Raw genomic sequence first — 18,328 nt, forward strand, 5'->3', positions numbered from 1 at the left:
GTTGGCGTTCGCTATCAGTGGAGTCGGGATAACGCAAATTAATTGCACGTATGCAAATAGTCGGTTCTGCGACCCAAATTTAAGTGTTCAGCCGACACGCGGTGGGCGGAGCAAAGGCGTCTATTCCTAATGTATGAAAATGAGCTCAGCACATTAAATAGCGCCTGTTTTGTTTTAGCGCTGAAAGTTGGCGTGGGAATAATGCCTAATCCGCCTATAACATATATTATCTCTAACTGTCCCTGCAATGCCTGTAAATATAACGTATTGCCCCGAGTATTGTTATTGTAACGCGGTGCCCAGGACATACTTAAAGACCAGAGGTAACAAATATTTTCCTGGTAAAACATTGCATAAATAAATAATCTTCATTTAAGACCCGTTCTTAATGATGAGACCCGGCGCTAATCGGACTTCGCTATAAGAACCAGGAAATTGCATCTCACATTGACCGGAGCCGCGGCTGCGTTTCATGCGCTATTGATGCAGAAACGCTGCCTGGCAGAGTTTGCTATTCTTGAAAGGAGACCGAGAGAAGAAGGAAATCATTTCTCGGGGTTATGTTCATGTAGCCGGCATGGCTGATGAGAAAGGTACCGTCTGACCCATCACAGCCCCTCGTCCTGCTGCAACCCCACTGTGATCAGTTGCATGGCTGGGCCAATCTCCACGCTAACACCCCCAAACCTTAAAGGGGTCAGCTGTGCGGCTGGACCATACTCCGTCCCGATGTATACTCCGTCCCACAATGGGCAGTCACTTTACCTTTTTGTTTCAACTTTGTCCCTCTAGAGTGTAAGCTCCCAGGACCAGGGCGCTCATTACCCCTCTGTATCTGTGCATGTTTGCCTCTGTGACCCCCTTTGTACTGCGCTCCGGAATATGTTGTCCCTTTACAAATAAACGATAACGACCGCTCATTATGGAAAGATTGAGATTTAGGACTCAGGGTTCTCCAGTCAGCGCGAGACGGACGTCATATGGCGTGAGACGCGGAGGCAGAGCCGTGATGCGCGAGATGCCTGTAGCTATGGGATATGCCGGACCATGTGGCTTATCTGTGCGTCCTGCCTTTCCTTGGGACTCGTATCTCTGCGACCTCTGAGTGACATTCATACATCCCACCGGTCATTATATTATGGCTATTTGTGTAGCTTCTGTTCCATCATCCCGTTATATTCCATTATACCAGGGGAGGCCAACTGCAGTCACCAACAGGCCAGGTATTAGGGATATATCCCTGCTTCAGCACAGGTGGCTCAATCAGTGGCTCAGTCGAAGTGGCCGTGATTATACCAAAGTTTGCGTGCGGCACCGCACGCCTGAAAAACAACATTAAAAATACCAGTAGCAGCGCTCACACCTATTGCAGCGTGCGCGCCGCGTTGGAACTGCAGGGCGATGTCTCCTAGGGCGATCCTCAGATTTGTTCTTGGCTGGCGACGGCCGCGTCACGTGAGCGGTTCCAGCCAATGAGGGAGAACCGCTCACGGCCACGCCCCCGCCACGCCTCCTTTCCTGTCTTCCCCACCGGCTCCCTGGTATAATGACGATGCCGCTGGGCGGCAGGGTGAGGGGGGCGGCAGGGTGAGGGGGGCGGCAGGGTGAGGGGGGCGGCAGGGTGAGGGGGGCGGCAGGGTGAGGGGGGCGGCAGGGTGAGGGGGGCGGCAGGGTGAGGGTGACGTCACCGGATCGCGGTGCCGCTCAGCCGCATCTGGTATAATGGAGGCCTTAATCGCGTCTCACAAAAAGATTGTTGGAGGAGCACAGTATCCCCACCTTTCGTCTCAGCACTGATATATATATATACACATACATACAGTACATACATACATACACATATATATATAATTATAATGTTAGCATGTATAAGGAGCATCACCCTTCATTTGTGTCATAGCTTTTCATCATCAGACCAAGTGTGCAGGTACAATTGGGCATAAGAGGTAGCGTAACTGCTGGAGTGCTGTAATACATTACTTGGCATGTGACGCATGCAGCATAGAATAGACCTGGCTTTGATGCAGAAATCTCTCTCTCCTTCGCGTAATCCCTGGTTAACCAGATTAACCACCTCGTCCGGCGTGAGGTCGCCCCTGTGCGGAGACACCGGCAGAAAGTGATCGGGTTAATATCCAGAAATAAAACCTCTATACTGAGAACCATTAACTCATGGGCAGTACTGACCCCACATTGTAATGTATAGGGGATTTTACAGGGGCAGTGCTGACCCCACATTGTAATGTATAGGGGACTTTACAGGGGCAGTACTGACCCCACATTGTAATGTATAGGGGACTTTACAGGGGCAGTACTGACCCCACATTGTAATGTATAGGGGACTTTACAGGGGCAGTACTGACCCCACATTGTAATGTATAGGGGACTTTACAGGGGCAGTACTGACCCCACATTGTAATGTATAGGGGATATTAAAGGGGCGTGCTGATCCCACATTGTAATGTATAGGGGATATTAAAGGGGCGTGCTGATCCCACATTGTAATGTATAGGGGATATTAAAGGGGCGTGCTGATCCCACAATGTAATGTATAGGGGACTTTACAGGGGCAGTGCTGATCCCACAATGTAATGTATAGGGGACTTTACATGGGCAGTACTGACCCCACATTGTAATGTATAGGGGACTTTACAGGGGCAGTGCTGATCCCACATTGTAATGTATAGGGGACTTTACAGGGGCAGTACTGACCCCACATTGTAATGTATAGGGGACTTTACAGGGGCAGTACTGACCCCACATTGTAATGTATAGGGGACTTTACAGGGGCAGTACTGATCCCACATTGTAATGTATAGGGGACTTTACAGGGGCAGTACTGATCCCACATTGTAATGTATAGGGGACTTTACAGGGGCAGTGCTGACCCCACATTGTAATGTATAGGGGACTTTACAGGGGCAGTACTGACCCCACATTGTAATGTATAGGGGACTTTACAGGGGCAGTACTGATCCCACATTGTAATGTATAGGGGACTTTACAGGGGCAGTACTGACCCCACATTGTAATGTATAGGGGACTTTACAGGGGCAGTACTGACCCCACATTGTAATGTATAGGGGACTTTACAGGGGCAGTACTGACCCCACATTGTAATGTATAGGGGACTTTACAGGGGCAGTACTGACCCCACATTGTAATGTATAGGGGACTTTACAGGGGCGTACTGACCCCACATTGTAATGTATAGGGGACTTTACAGGGGCAGTACTGATCCCACATTGTAATGTATAGGGGACTTTACAGGGGCGTACTGATCCCACATTGTAATGTATAGGGGATTTTACAGGGGCAGTACTGATCCCACATTGTAATGTATAGGGGACTTTACAGGGGCAGTGCTGACCCCACATTGTAATGTATAGGGGACTTTACAGGGGCAGTACTGACCAAACATTGTAATGTATAGGGGACTTTACAGGGGCAGTACTGATCCCACATTGTAATGTATAGGGGACTTTACAGGGGCGTACTGATCCCACATTGTAATGTATAGGGGATTTTACAGGGGCAGTACTGATCCCACATTGTAATGTATAGGGGACTTTACAGGGGCAGTGCTGACCCCACATTGTAATGTATAGGGGACTTTACAGGGGCAGTACTGACCAAACATTGTAATGTATAGGGGACTTTACAGGGGCAGTACTGATCCCACATTGTAATGTATAGGGGACTTTACAGGGGCGTACTGATCCCACATTGTAATGTATAGGGGATTTTACAGGGGCAGTACTGATCCCACATTGTAATGTATAGGGGACTTTACAGGGGCAGTACTGATCCCACATTGTAATATACAGGGGACTTTACAGGGGCGTACTGATCCCACATTGTAATGTATAGGGGACTTTACAGGGGCAGTACTGATCCCACATTGTAATGTATAGGGGACTTTACAGGGGCAGTACTGACCCACATTGTAATGTATAGGGGACTTTACAGGGGCAGTACTGATCCCACATTGTAATGTATAGGGGACTTTACAGGGGCAGTGCTGATCCCACATTGTAATGTATAGGGGACTTTACAGGGGCAGTACTGATCCCACATTGTAATGTATAGGGGACTTTACAGGGGCAGTACTGACCCCACATTGTAATGTATAGGGGACTTTACAGGGGCGTACTGACCCCACATTGTAATGTATAGGGGACTTTACAGGGGCAGTACTGACCCCACATTGTAATGTATAGGGGACTTTACAGGGGCAGTACTGATCCCACATTGTAATGTATAGGGGACTTTACAGGGGCAGTACTGATCCCACATTGTAATGTATAGGGGACTTTACAGGGGCAGTACTGATCCCACATTGTAATGTATAGGGGACTTTACAGGGGCAGTACTGATCCCACATTGTAATGTATAGGGGACTTTACAGGGGCAGTACTGATCCCACATTGTAATGTATAGGGGACTTTACAGGGGCAGTACTGACCCCACATTGTAATGTATAGGGGACTTTACAGGGGCAGTACTGATCCCACATTGTAATGTATAGGGGACTTTACAGGGGCAGTACTGATCCCGCATTGTAATGTATAGGGGACTTTACAGGGGCAGTACTGATCCCACATTGTAATGTATAGGGGACTTTACAGGGGCAGTACTGATCCCACATTGTAATGTATAGGGGACTTTACAGGGGCAGTACTGATCCCACATTGTAATGTATAGGGGACTTTACAGGGGCAGTACTGATCCCACATTGTAATGTATAGGGGACTTTACAGGGGCGTACTGATCCCACTTTGTAATTATACATAGGGGACTTTACAGGGGCATTACTGATCCCACATTGTAATGTATAGGGGACTTTACAGGGGCAGTACTGATCCCACATTGTAATGTATAGGGGATATTAAAGGGGCGTGCTCACATTGTAATGTATAGGGGATATTAAAGGGGCGTACTGATCCCACATTGTAATGTATAGGGGATATTAAAGGGGCATGCTCACATTGTAATGTATAGGGGACATTAAAGGGGCGTGCTGATCCCACATTGTAATGTATAGGGGATGTTAAAGGGGCGTGCTCACATTGTAATGTATAGGGGACATTAAAGGGGCGTGCTGATCCCACATTGTAATGTATAGGGGACTTTACAGGGGCAGTACTGATCCCACATTGTAATGTATAGGGGACTTTACAGGGGCAGTACTGATCCCACATTGTAATGTATAGGGGACTTTACAGGGGCAGTACTGATCTCACATTGTAATGTATAGGGGACTTTACAGGGGCAGTACTGATCCCACATTGTAATGTATAGGGGACTTTACAGGGGCAGTACTGATCCCACATTGTAATGTATAGGGGACTTTACAGGGGCGTACTGATCCCACTTTGTAATTATACATAGGGGACTTTACAGGGGCATTACTGATCCCACATTGTAATGTATAGGGGACTTTACAGGGGCAGTACTGATCCCACATTGTAATGTATAGGGGATATTAAAGGGGCGTGCTCACATTGTAATGTATAGGGGATATTAAAGGGGCGTACTGATCCCACATTGTAATGTATAGGGGATATTAAAGGGGCATGCTCACATTGTAATGTATAGGGGACATTAAAGGGGCGTGCTGATCCCACATTGTAATGTATAGGGGATGTTAAAGGGGCGTGCTCACATTGTAATGTATAGGGGACATTAAAGGGGCGTGCTGATCCCACATTGTAATGTATAGGGGACTTTACAGGGGCAGTACTGATCCCACATTGTAATGTATAGGGGACTTTACAGGGGCAGTACTGATCCCACATTGTAATGTATAGGGGACTTTACAGGGGCAGTACTGATCTCACATTGTAATGTATAGGGGACTTTACAGGGGCAGTACTGATCCCACATTGTAATGTATAGGGGACTTTACAGGGGCGTACTGATCCCACTTTGTAATTATACATAGGGGATATTAAAGGGGCGTACTGATCCCACATTGTAATGTATAGGGGACTTTACAGGGGCAGTACTGATCCCACATTGTAATGTATAGGGGATTTTACAGGGGCAGTACTGATCCCACATTGTAATGTATAGGGGACTTTACAGGGGCAGTGCTGACCCCACATTGTAATGTATAGGGGACTTTACAGGGGCAGTACTGACCAAACATTGTAATGTATAGGGGACTTTACAGGGGCAGTACTGATCCCACATTGTAATGTATAGGGGACTTTACAGGGGCGTACTGATCCCACATTGTAATGTATAGGGGATTTTACAGGGGCAGTACTGATCCCACATTGTAATGTATAGGGGACTTTACAGGGGCAGTACTGATCCCACATTGTAATATACAGGGGACTTTACAGGGGCGTACTGATCCCACATTGTAATGTATAGGGGACTTTACAGGGGCAGTACTGATCCCACATTGTAATGTATAGGGGACTTTACAGGGGCAGTACTGACCCACATTGTAATGTATAGGGGACTTTACAGGGGCAGTACTGATCCCACATTGTAATGTATAGGGGACTATACAGGGGCAGTGCTGATCCCACATTGTAATGTATAGGGGACTTTACAGGGGCAGTACTGATCCCACATTGTAATGTATAGGGGACTTTACAGGGGCGTACTGACCCCACATTGTAATGTATAGGGGACTTTACAGGGGCAGTACTGACCCCACATTGTAATGTATAGGGGACTTTACAGGGGCAGTACTGATCCCACATTGTAATGTATAGGGGACTTTACAGGGGCAGTACTGATCCCACATTGTAATGTATAGGGGACTTTACAGGGGCAGTACTGATCCCACATTGTAATGTATAGGGGACTTTACAGGGGCAGTACTGATCCCACATTGTAATGTATAGGGGACTTTACAGGGGCAGTACTGATCCCACATTGTAATGTATAGGGGACTTTACAGGGGCAGTACTGACCCCACATTGTAATGTATAGGGGACTTTACAGGGGCAGTACTGATCCCACATTGTAATGTATAGGGGACTTTACAGGGGCAGTACTGATCCCACATTGTAATGTATAGGGGACTTTACAGGGGCAGTACTGATCCCACATTGTAATGTATAGGGGACTTTACAGGGGCAGTACTGATCCCACATTGTAATGTATAGGGGACTTTACAGGGGCAGTACTGATCCCACATTGTAATGTATAGGGGACTTTACAGGGGCAGTACTGATCCCACATTGTAATGTATAGGGGACTTTACAGGGGCGTACTGATCCCACTTTGTAATTATACATAGGGGACTTTACAGGGGCATTACTGATCCCACATTGTAATGTATAGGGGACTTTACAGGGGCAGTACTGATCCCACATTGTAATGTATAGGGGATATTAAAGGGGCGTGCTCACATTGTAATGTATAGGGGATATTAAAGGGGCGTACTGATCCCACATTGTAATGTATAGGGGATATTAAAGGGGCATGCTCACATTGTAATGTATAGGGGACATTAAAGGGGCGTGCTGATCCCACATTGTAATGTATAGGGGATGTTAAAGGGGCGTGCTCACATTGTAATGTATAGGGGACATTAAAGGGGCGTGCTGATCCCACATTGTAATGTATAGGGGACTTTACAGGGGCAGTACTGATCCCACATTGTAATGTATAGGGGACTTTACAGGGGCAGTACTGATCCCACATTGTAATGTATAGGGGACTTTACAGGGGCAGTACTGATCTCACATTGTAATGTATAGGGGACTTTACAGGGGCAGTACTGATCCCACATTGTAATGTATAGGGGACTTTACAGGGGCAGTACTGATCCCACATTGTAATGTATAGGGGACTTTACAGGGGCGTACTGATCCCACTTTGTAATTATACATAGGGGACTTTACAGGGGCATTACTGATCCCACATTGTAATGTATAGGGGACTTTACAGGGGCAGTACTGATCCCACATTGTAATGTATAGGGGATATTAAAGGGGCGTGCTCACATTGTAATGTATAGGGGATATTAAAGGGGCGTACTGATCCCACATTGTAATGTATAGGGGATATTAAAGGGGCATGCTCACATTGTAATGTATAGGGGACATTAAAGGGGCGTGCTGATCCCACATTGTAATGTATAGGGGATGTTAAAGGGGCGTGCTCACATTGTAATGTATAGGGGACATTAAAGGGGCGTGCTGATCCCACATTGTAATGTATAGGGGACTTTACAGGGGCAGTACTGATCCCACATTGTAATGTATAGGGGACTTTACAGGGGCAGTACTGATCCCACATTGTAATGTATAGGGGACTTTACAGGGGCAGTACTGATCTCACATTGTAATGTATAGGGGACTTTACAGGGACAGTACTGATCCCACATTGTAATGTATAGGGGACTTTACAGGGGCGTACTGATCCCACTTTGTAATTATACATAGGGGATATTAAAGGGGCGTACTGATCCCACATTGTAATGTATAGGGGACTTTACAGGGGCAGTACTGATCCCACATTGTAATGTATAGGGGATATTAAAGGGGCATGCTGATCCCACATTGTAATGTATAGGGGACATTAAAGGGGCGTGCTGATCCCACATTGTAATGTATAGGGGACTTTACAGGGGCGTGCTGATCCCACATTGTAATGTATAGGGGACATTAAAGGGGCAGTACTGATCCCACATTGTAATGTATAGGGGATATTAAAGGGGCGTGCTGATCCCACATTGTAATATATAGGGGACTTTACAGGGGCAGTACTGATCCCACATTGTAATGTATAGGGGACTTTACAGGGGCAGTACTGATCCCACATTGTAATGTATAGGGGACTTTACAAGGGCGTACTGATCCCACATTGTAATGTATAGGGGACTTTACAGGGGCAGTACTGATCCCACATTGTAATGTATAGGGGATATTAAAGGGGCGTGCTCACATTGTAATGTATAGGGGATATTAAAGGGGCGTACTGATCCCACATTGTAATGTATAGGGGATATTAAAGGGGCATGCTCACATTGTAATGTATAGGGGACATTAAAGGGGCGTGCTGATCCCACATTGTAATGTATAGGGGATGTTAAAGGGGCGTGCTCACATTGTAATGTATAGGGGACATTAAAGGGGCGTGCTGATCCCACATTGTAATGTATAGGGGACTTTACAGGGGCAGTACTGATCCCACATTGTAATGTATAGGGGACTTTACAGGGGCAGTACTGATCCCACATTGTAATGTATAGGGGACTTTACAGGGGCAGTACTGATCTCACATTGTAATGTATAGGGGACTTTACAGGGGCAGTACTGATCCCACATTGTAATGTATAGGGGACTTTACAGGGGCGTACTGATCCCACTTTGTAATTATACATAGGGGATATTAAAGGGGCGTACTGATCCCACATTGTAATGTATAGGGGACTTTACAGGGGCAGTACTGATCCCACATTGTAATGTATAGGGGATATTAAAGGGGCATGCTGATCCCACATTGTAATGTATAGGGGACATTAAAGGGGCGTGCTGATCCCACATTGTAATGTATAGGGGACTTTACAGGGGCGTGCTGATCCCACATTGTAATGTATAGGGGACATTAAAGGGGCAGTACTGATCCCACATTGTAATGTATAGGGGATATTAAAGGGGCGTGCTGATCCCACATTGTAATATATAGGGGACTTTACAGGGGCAGTACTGATCCCACATTGTAATGTATAGGGGACTTTACAGGGGCAGTACTGATCCCACATTGTAATGTATAGGGGACTTTACAGGGGCGTACTGATCCCACATTGTAATGTATAGGGGACTTTACAGGGGCAGTACTGATCCCACATTGTAATGTATAGGGGACTTTACAGGGGCAGTACTGATCCCACATTGTAATGTATAGGGGACTTTACAGGGGCAGTACTGATCCCACATTGTAATGTATAGGGGATATTAAAGGGGCGTGCTGATCCCAAATTGTAATATATAGGGGACTTTACAGGGGCGTGCTCACATTGATTATAATATTAATAACTAATTATTAATAAGATTAATTATCATAGTAATTTCATCATTTATGTTTAATATCGTTACCTATTTAGGCTCAAAAAATATACACGTCTATTTTTCGAGAGGTCATTATTTAAAAGGCCGCAAAGAATCCTGCAATGATGAGAACTTGCGGTGGCCATTTTTAAAAGTCCAGGCAAAACATTTTTTTGAATCAGCTTTGATTCAGTTACTGAAGGAGTTTGCTGTGAGATATGGATCAAAAGGGAAAGTGAAGGCGATTTATGACAGTTTTGAGGATATCCCTGCTTCAGCACAGTAGGCTCAGTCCCTGCTTCAGCACAGGTGGTGCAGTCTTTGACTGAGCCTCTGATTGAGCCACCTGTGCTGAAGCAGGGATATCCTGAAAAACTGACCTGTTGGGGGGTGGGGAGGGTGGGGGGGATTGAGGACTGGCGTTGAGCGCCCCCTGCTGGTTGCATTGCATATATCAGTGTATCTGTGCAGCAGAATCCTTTTCTGTGCTGAAGCAGCGGCTCGGTGAGTAAAGGCGCGGACTCTGAAAACAACGACACTGAGCCACTGATTGAGTCACCTGTGCTGAAGCAGGGATATGCTGAACACCTGGCCTGTTGGTAGCCCTTGAGGACTGCAGTGGGCCCCCCTGGTATAGATGTGGGGGGAGAGAGAGAGGACCCGGATCGGGGGTGGGGGGGAGAGAGGACCCGACCGGGGGTGGGGGGGGAGAGAGAGGACCCGGATCGGGGGTGGGGGGAGAGAGGACCCGACCGGGGGTGGGGGGAGAGAGGACCCGGATCGGGGGTGGGGGGAGAGAGAGGAACCGGATCGGGGGTGGGGGGAGAGAGGACCCGGATCGGGGGTGGAGGGGAGAGAGGACCCGGATCGGGGGTGGGGGGGGGGAGAGAGGACCCGGATCGGGGGTGGGGGGGGGAGAGAGGACCCGGATCGGGGGTGGGGGGAGAGAGGACCCGACCGGGGGTGGGGGGAGAGAGAGAGAGGACCCCGACCGGGGGTGGGGGGAGAGAGGACCCGACCGGGGGTGGTGGGGGGGAGAGAGGACCCGGACCGGGGGTGGGGGGGGGAGAGAGAGGACCCGGACCGGGGGTGGGGGGGGGAGAGACGACCCCGACCGGGGGTGGGGGGGGAGAGAGAGGACCGGGGGTGGGGTGGGGGGGAGAGAGGACCCCGACCGGGGGTGGGGGGGGGAGAGAGAGGACCCGGACTTTATTCTTGGGGTTGGACTCTGACCCTAATGGGGAATATCGGCAAAAATGTCCCCCCACGTCCCATCAGTGGATACCAACTACTGGCTTTGTGGAGAGGGGAATGTGTCAATAATGTGGCAGTTTCCACCGGCACCGAGAGTCACAGAGCAGGGAAATTAAGGAGAGCTGCAAGGGGGAACAGAAACATAAACAATCCTGTTCCAGGGCGCAAAGGCCGCGCTAAATGAAGCGGCCGCGTCATTTCAATAACTCGCGTTACCTTTTATTTCAATGGGACCCGCGTCAAACATGGAAATATTACGCCACGTAAGCCGGGGGGCAGTAAAGTTGGCTGCCGCTGTATTTACCGCGCGTCAGAACAAGGCGCGTACACATCACTTACTCTTCCTGCCCCCAGGGGATAGGGTCCACTTTGGAGTTGGCCAAGAAGTGGGGGCTGTACCGGACCTCCACGTAAATCACCCCTTCCTTGGCCTTCATCTCAACAAACTCGTAGGCGATTCTTTTCACGGCTTCTCTGTCGCCGCTAAACAGAAAGAACATCGTTTATATACAACACAGAATAAGAAGCGCTCAGCCGCCCCAGTTACCCCATATCCCCCCGCCTGCGGGAAAACCACACGCCCTATCGGGTCCTTGGGGCTTACTTTCATATTTAGGCGTTTGCCCCGTATGCCTGTCCCAAGCGTGGGTGAAGTATTGTATTAGCCCCTACCACCTCCGCTGGTTGGCTCTTCCATGAATTCACCACCCTTTAAGTGAGGTGCACGCTCCAGCTTTAGAGCATGACCTCTTTAGCCAAGAACGCCAACAGGGGGGGGGGGAGGGGACACCCAAGCCCCCCCCACAAAAATGATTCAATGCATTAAAACAAAATGTTTCTGTACATTTTTCTAATAGTTATAATATATCGTGGCTATTAGGGGGAATTCATCCAAATGGGCTGATCAAGACCCTATCACAGGGGGGCAACTCCAGGCCTTAAGCCCCCCCAACAGGTCAGGTTTTCGGGATACCCCAGCTTCAGCGCAGGTGGCTCAATCAGAGGCTCAGTCAAAGACTTAGCCACCTGTGCTGAAGCAGGGACTGATTGAGCCGCCTCTCCTGAAGCTGGGACTGATTGAGCCACCTGTGCTGAAGCAGGGCTATCCCTATACCTGGCCTGTTGGTGACCTTTGAGGACTGGAGTTGGCCGCCCCTGTTAGGGTGTAAATATCGCCCACTGAGGGGGGGGGGAAAGAGAAGGAGAACTGAGGAGGGGGGAGGAAGGGGAACTGAGATGGGGGGGGGAAGGGGATCTGAGGAGGAGGGGGGGGGGGAAGGGGAACTGAGGAGGAGGGGGGGGAGGGGAAGTGAGGAGGAGGGGGGGAAGGGGAACCGAGGAGAGGGGAGGAAGGGGAACTGAGGAGGAGGGGGGGGGAAGGAGAACCGAAGAGAGGGGAGGAAGGGGAACTTGGGGGGGGGGGGAAGGGGAAGCGAGGGGGGGGGAGAGAAGGAGAACTGAGGAGGGGGGAGGAAGGGGAACTGAGGAGAGGGGAGGAAGGGGAACTGAGGGGGGGAGAGGAAGGGGAACTGAGGGGGGGGAGAGGAAGGGGAACTGAGGGGGGGGAGAGAAGGAGAACTGAGGAGGGGGGAGGAAGGGGAACCGAGGAGAGAGGAGGAAGGGGAACTGAGGGGGGGGGGGAGGAAGGGGAACAGAGGGGGGGGGAGAGAAGGAGAACTGAGGAGGGGGGGAAGGGGAACCGAGGAGAGGGGAGGAAGGGGAACTGAGGAGGAGGGGGGGGAAGGAGAACCGAAGAGAGGGGAGGAAGGGGAACTTGGGGGGGGGGAAGGGGAAGCGAGGGGGGGGGAGAGAAGGAGAACTGAGGAGGGGGGAGGAAGGGGAACTGAGGAGAGGGGAGGAAGGGGAACTGAGGGGGGGAGAGGAAGGGGAACTGAGGGGGGGGGAGAGGAAGGGGAACTGAGGGGGGGGAGAGAAGGAGAACTGAGGAGGGGGGAGGAAGGGGAACCGAGGAGAGAGGAGGAAGGGGAACTGAGGGGGGGAGAGGAAGGGGAACTGAGGGGGGGGGAGAGGAAGGGGAACTGAGGGGGGGGAGAGAAGGAGAACTGAGGAGGGGGGAGGAAGGGGAACCGAGGAGAGAGGAGGAAGGGGAACTGAGGGGGGGGGGGAGGAAGGGGAACAGAGGGGGGGGGAGAGAAGGAGAACTGAGGAGGGGGGGAAGGGGAACCGAGGAGAGGGGAGGAAGGGGAACTGAGGAGGAGGAGGGGGAAGGAGAACCGAAGAGAGGGGAGGAAGGGGAACTTGGGGGGGGGGGAAGGGGAAGCGAGGGGGGGGGGAGAGAAGGAGAACTGAGGAGGGGGGAGGAAGGGGAACTGAGGAGAGGGGAGGAAGGGGAACTGAGGGGGGGAGAGGAAGGGGAACTGAGGGGGGGGGAGAGGAAGGGGAACTGAGGGGGGGGAGAGAAGGAGAACTGAGGAGGGGGGAGGAAGGGGAACCGAGGAGAGAGGAGGAAGGGGAACTGAGGGGGGGGGGGAGGAAGGGGAACAGAGGGGGGGGGGGAGAGAAGGAGAACTGAGGAGGGGGGGAAGGGGAACCGAGGAGAGGGGAGGAAGGGGAACTGAGGAGGAGGGGGGGGAAGGAGAACCGAAGAGAGGGGAGGAAGGGGAACTTGGGGGGGGGGAAGGGGAAGCGAGGGGGGGGGGAGAGAAGGAGAACTGAGGAGGGGGGAGGAAGGGGAACTGAGGAGAGGGGAGGAAGGGGAACTGAGGGGGGGAGAGGAAGGGGAACTGAGGGGGGGGGAGAGGAAGGGGAACTGAGGGGGGGGAGAGAAGGAGAACTGAGGAGGGGGGAGGAAGGGGAACCGAGGAGAGAGGAGGAAGGGGAACTGAGGGGGGGGGGGAGGAAGGGGAACAGAGGGGGGGGGGGAGAGAAGGAGAACTGAGGAGGGGGGAGGAAGGGAACTGAGGAGGGGGGAGGAAGGGGAACTGAGGAGAGGGGACGAAGGGGAACTGAGGGGGGGAGAGGAAGGGGAACTGAGGGGGGGGAGAGAAGGAGAACTGAGGAGGGGGGAGGAAGGGGAACCGGGGAGAGGGGAGGAAGGGGAACTGAGGGGGGGGAGGAAGGGGAACTGAGGGGGGGGGGAGAGAAGGAGAACTGAGGAGGGGGGAGGAAGGGGAACCGAGGAGGGAGGAGGAAGGGTACCTGGAGCTAAGAATAGCGTGTTTCAGCCCTGGAGGTCCCCCTCCCCGCAGTTTGAATGCAACAAATGAAAGAGATGAGCTCTCCAGCGTTCCCGTGCAGTACCACTACTTTTTAACTGAACTGACCTCTGCCCCCAAGCTCCCAAGTTCAGCCCTTAAGAACATCCCACCCAGGCCAGGCTTTCAACATGTCTCTAATTAACCACTGACCCCCCAGATGTAAGTATCGCTTGGACCACTTGGCTAGGTAAGTGCTGCTCTGAAAACCTAACCTGGACGGCTGACCGCGGGGATTGAACTTGGGGGGGGGGGGGGGGCGTCTGTCCCAAGGAGACCCAATGAATGCAGTAATAGAAGGGATTGCGCCGTGGCAAAGACCCTCGGTGTTACTTACGCGATTGCCGGCATATAGTGATCGAATTTGGCGAGGAATTCCGTGAGACTGAGAGGTTCGTGGTAAGAAATATACTTTAGAAGTCCTTCAACGGTGTCCGCGGGGAGCTTAATTTGTCTTTTCCTAGATCCCCACCCCAAAAAAAATGCAGTTTAGGAGAAGCCTGCGATAGAAATAAACTCTTCCAAAAGGTCAGAGCGCTAATAAAGGGTAGTGGGGACGGCAGCCCATGTTTTCTAAGCGGTGCAATTCCGTTAGACATGGTCATGTTTGCAGGATATCCCTGCTTCAGCACAGGTGGCTCACCTGTGCTGAAGCAGGGAGTCATTGAGCCACCCGTACTGAAGCTGGGATATCCTGAAAACATAATCTGTTTGGGGGGGGGGGGGATGAGGACAAAAGTTGAGCATCTCTACACGGGACAACTTCTTGGCTCATGGAAAGGATCCGATGGTATAGCACCGCTTAGAAAACATGGGCCTGAAGCTTTCATGAAAAACTAATTCTGTACTTACTTAGCGAAATATAGAATTGTTTCCGGCTTGATGCTTCCATCCAAATGGACGTGAAGTTCAACCTACAAGAAAAAATATGATTTTTATTTATTTATTTTAAATCTACCATTTTGCACAAAATCTCCACTGTGAAATAATGAAGAAATGGATATCTTCACATGTTATCCTCATTCACTATATATATATATATATATACACACAGTAATATTTCCATTTGCTATATATATATACATACACATACAATTGTGTGAAAAAGAAAGTACACCCTCTTTGAATTCTATGGTTTTACATATCAGGACATAATAACAATCATCTGTTCCTTAGCAGGTCTCAAAATTAGGTAAATACAACCTCAGATGAACCACAACACATGACATATTACACCGTGTGTGTGTGTGTGTGTGTACACATGACATATTACCCCCCCCCGTGTGTGTGTGTGTGTGTACACATGACATATTACACCGTGTGTGTGTGTGTGCGTGTGTGTGTGTGTGTACACATGACATATTACACCGTGTGTGTGTGTGTGTGTGTGTGTGTGTGTGTGTACACATGACATATTACACCGTGTCATTAATTATTTAACAATAAACAGGTAATTAATCAGACTGGTATTATTCCGACTGTATTTCCTTCAGCGCAGTCCTGTACTCAGGACCCCCAGCCAGGGCTTCTTATAGGGACATAACCCGACATTAAGTGGTGGCGGGTAAAAAAAGTCGCAAAAACCCTCCACCGTACAGCAAATAATAATCCCACATTGTGCGCCCATTCACACGTCTCAGCCAGGTCTGCAAGCTGCCCTTCCCCATTATCTCTTAGGCTGGGGCCATGGTATTGCAGACCGCGCTGACGCGTCCGTACGCTGAGCGAACAGACTGCCTTAAGGCAGTGTTCGCGTCCATCAGTTCAAACTGATTTCTTGGCGCGACAGGCCGGTCACGTGAGCGGATCACCCAATGAGGGCGGACCAGCTCCGTGACGCCCCTACGAACGCCCCCACGGCCCGCCCACCATGTCCAGGGAAAGCACCCGCTTACCTCCCAGCCGTCCGCTCGCCTCCGCGCGGGTAACGCCACCATGGCCCCAGCCTTAGCATTCAGTGCTTCCCCTGCAGCTAGGGATTCTGGGTAATGACATGCCAATGAGCACCCCCTGCGGTTTCCCGGAGAGGGTTCGGGGTACCCTGCCGTGCGGGATGAAGATGACGGATAGTTTCATTGTCTCCACACTGCCAGGCAGATCTCTTTACGCAGTTACAGTATAGAAGGAGAGAAAGGATAACGCGAGCAGGCGTGTTATGCGTGTTTCCCACGCCCTTAACGAAACAGCGAGAAACAAAGTAACGGGGCTCGGCTCCGGTCCTCAAGCCCCCCTCAACAGGGCAGGTTTTCAGGATATCCCTGCTTCAACACAGGTGGCTCAATCAGTCCCTGCTTCAGCACAGGTGGCTCAATTAGTGGCTCAGTCTTTGACAGCCACCTGTGCTGAAGCAAAGATATCCTTAAAACCTGACCTGTTGTGGGGAGAGGAGTGGGGGGGACAGGAATAGGGAGGGTTGGATAGTCCCCTGATGTGAGAGAGCTGAGCCCCCTCTTCCATTCCAACTGTCCACTGCCCATGGATGAGGTCTGCCCCAGACACTAAAATGCCATAATGTCCACTGGATGTCACACAGGTCACCAGCGCACTGACCCTCGTGACCTCGGGGAAAATGCTAGGCCACATGTACAGAAGTGTGGCTCTTCCAGAGGTGCTGCTGGGGCCGTTTCAAATTCCAGTGCTATGTTCGGACATCTCGGGCAGGCAAGAACGAAAGGCAAGAACGCCAGCGAGTGTGGCGCTTTCGTACGCGTGACTTCAATGGGGGCCGGCCACGGGGGCCACAGTGTGAGCCCCACGGAGGGCGTTCCGTGAGAGAGAAGGGAAGATAGGAGAAGGAGATTTAGGTGTGAGGGGGGGGGAGATAGGAGGGAGAGATGTCATATCTGATAGACTTAATCTTGTCTGTGAAGTAGGTAGGGAGGTCTCGGGCCGTGAGGGCGGAGGGGGACAGACGGGCAGCTGGGCAGAGAAGGGAGGTAAAGATGACAAATAGGCATTGAGGGTTGGAGGGCAAAGTGTGTATGTATCCCGCCGTGTGTGGGCATTTTGGACCCAATAAACCATTTTTTGTGATTTTCACTTGTATGGTGCCGGTATATTGGATCTCTACGGATCCTGAGACTCTCAGTCTCAGACTCTCTCTCAGTCTCAGACTCTCTCTCTCTCAGACTCTCTCTCTCAGTCTCAGACACTCTCTCAGTCTCAGACTCTCTCTCTCTCAGTCTCAGACTCTCTCTCTCTCAGTCTCAGACTCTCTCAGTCTCAGACACTCTCTCAGTCTCAGACTCTCTCTCTCTCAGTCTCAGTCACTCTCAGACACTCTCAGTCTCAGACACTCTCAGTCTCAGACACTCTCAGTCTCAGACACTCTCAGTCTCAGACACTCTCAGTTTCAGACTTTCTCTCTCTCAGTCTCTCTCTCTCTCCATCTCAGACTCTCTCAGTCTCAGTGTCTCAGACTCTCTCTCTCAGTCTCAGTGTCTCAGACTCTCTCTCTCTCTCAGTCTCAGTGTCTCAGACTCTCTCTCTCAGTCTCAGTGTCTCAGACTCTCTCTCTCAGTCTCAGTGTCTCAGACTCTCTCTCTCAGTCTCAGACTCTCTCTCTCAGTCTCAGTGTCTCTCTCTCAGTCTCAGTGTCTCAGACTCTCTCTCTCAGTCTCAGACTCTCTCTCTCAGTCTCAGTGTCTCAGAGTCTATCTCTCAGTCTCAGTGTCTCAGACTCTCTCTCTCAGTCTCAGTGTCTCAGACTCTCTCTCTCAGTCTCAGTGTCTCTCTCTCAGTCTCAGTGTCTCAGACTCTCTCTCTCAGTCTCAGTGTCTCTCTCTCAGTCTCAGTGTCTCTCTCTCAGTCTCAGTGTCTCTCTCTCAGTCTCAGTGTCTC

The 18,328-nt window shown here is 50.6% G+C and overlaps 1 protein-coding gene across 1 annotated transcript in view; it reads right to left on the reverse strand.

Annotated features, from left to right (window-relative positions):
* LOC142466424 (adenosine deaminase-like) overlaps window positions 1-18,328 on the reverse strand; it is a 62,384-nt gene that overhangs the window by 20,833 nt on the left and 23,223 nt on the right. The window contains exons 2-5 of the mRNA XM_075571320.1: window positions 15,341-15,402; window positions 14,826-14,948; window positions 11,613-11,756; window positions 1,981-2,096 (exon numbers count right to left, since the gene is read on the reverse strand). Coding sequence (XP_075427435.1) covers window positions 1,981-2,096; window positions 11,613-11,756; window positions 14,826-14,948; window positions 15,341-15,402 — 445 coding nt within the window. The remainder of the gene's footprint in view (window positions 1-1,980; window positions 2,097-11,612; window positions 11,757-14,825; window positions 14,949-15,340; window positions 15,403-18,328) is intronic.

This window comes from Ascaphus truei, chromosome 15 (genome assembly GCF_040206685.1).
Source record: "Ascaphus truei isolate aAscTru1 chromosome 15, aAscTru1.hap1, whole genome shotgun sequence".
In the NCBI taxonomy this organism is placed as follows: Eukaryota; Metazoa; Chordata; class Amphibia; order Anura; family Ascaphidae; genus Ascaphus; species Ascaphus truei.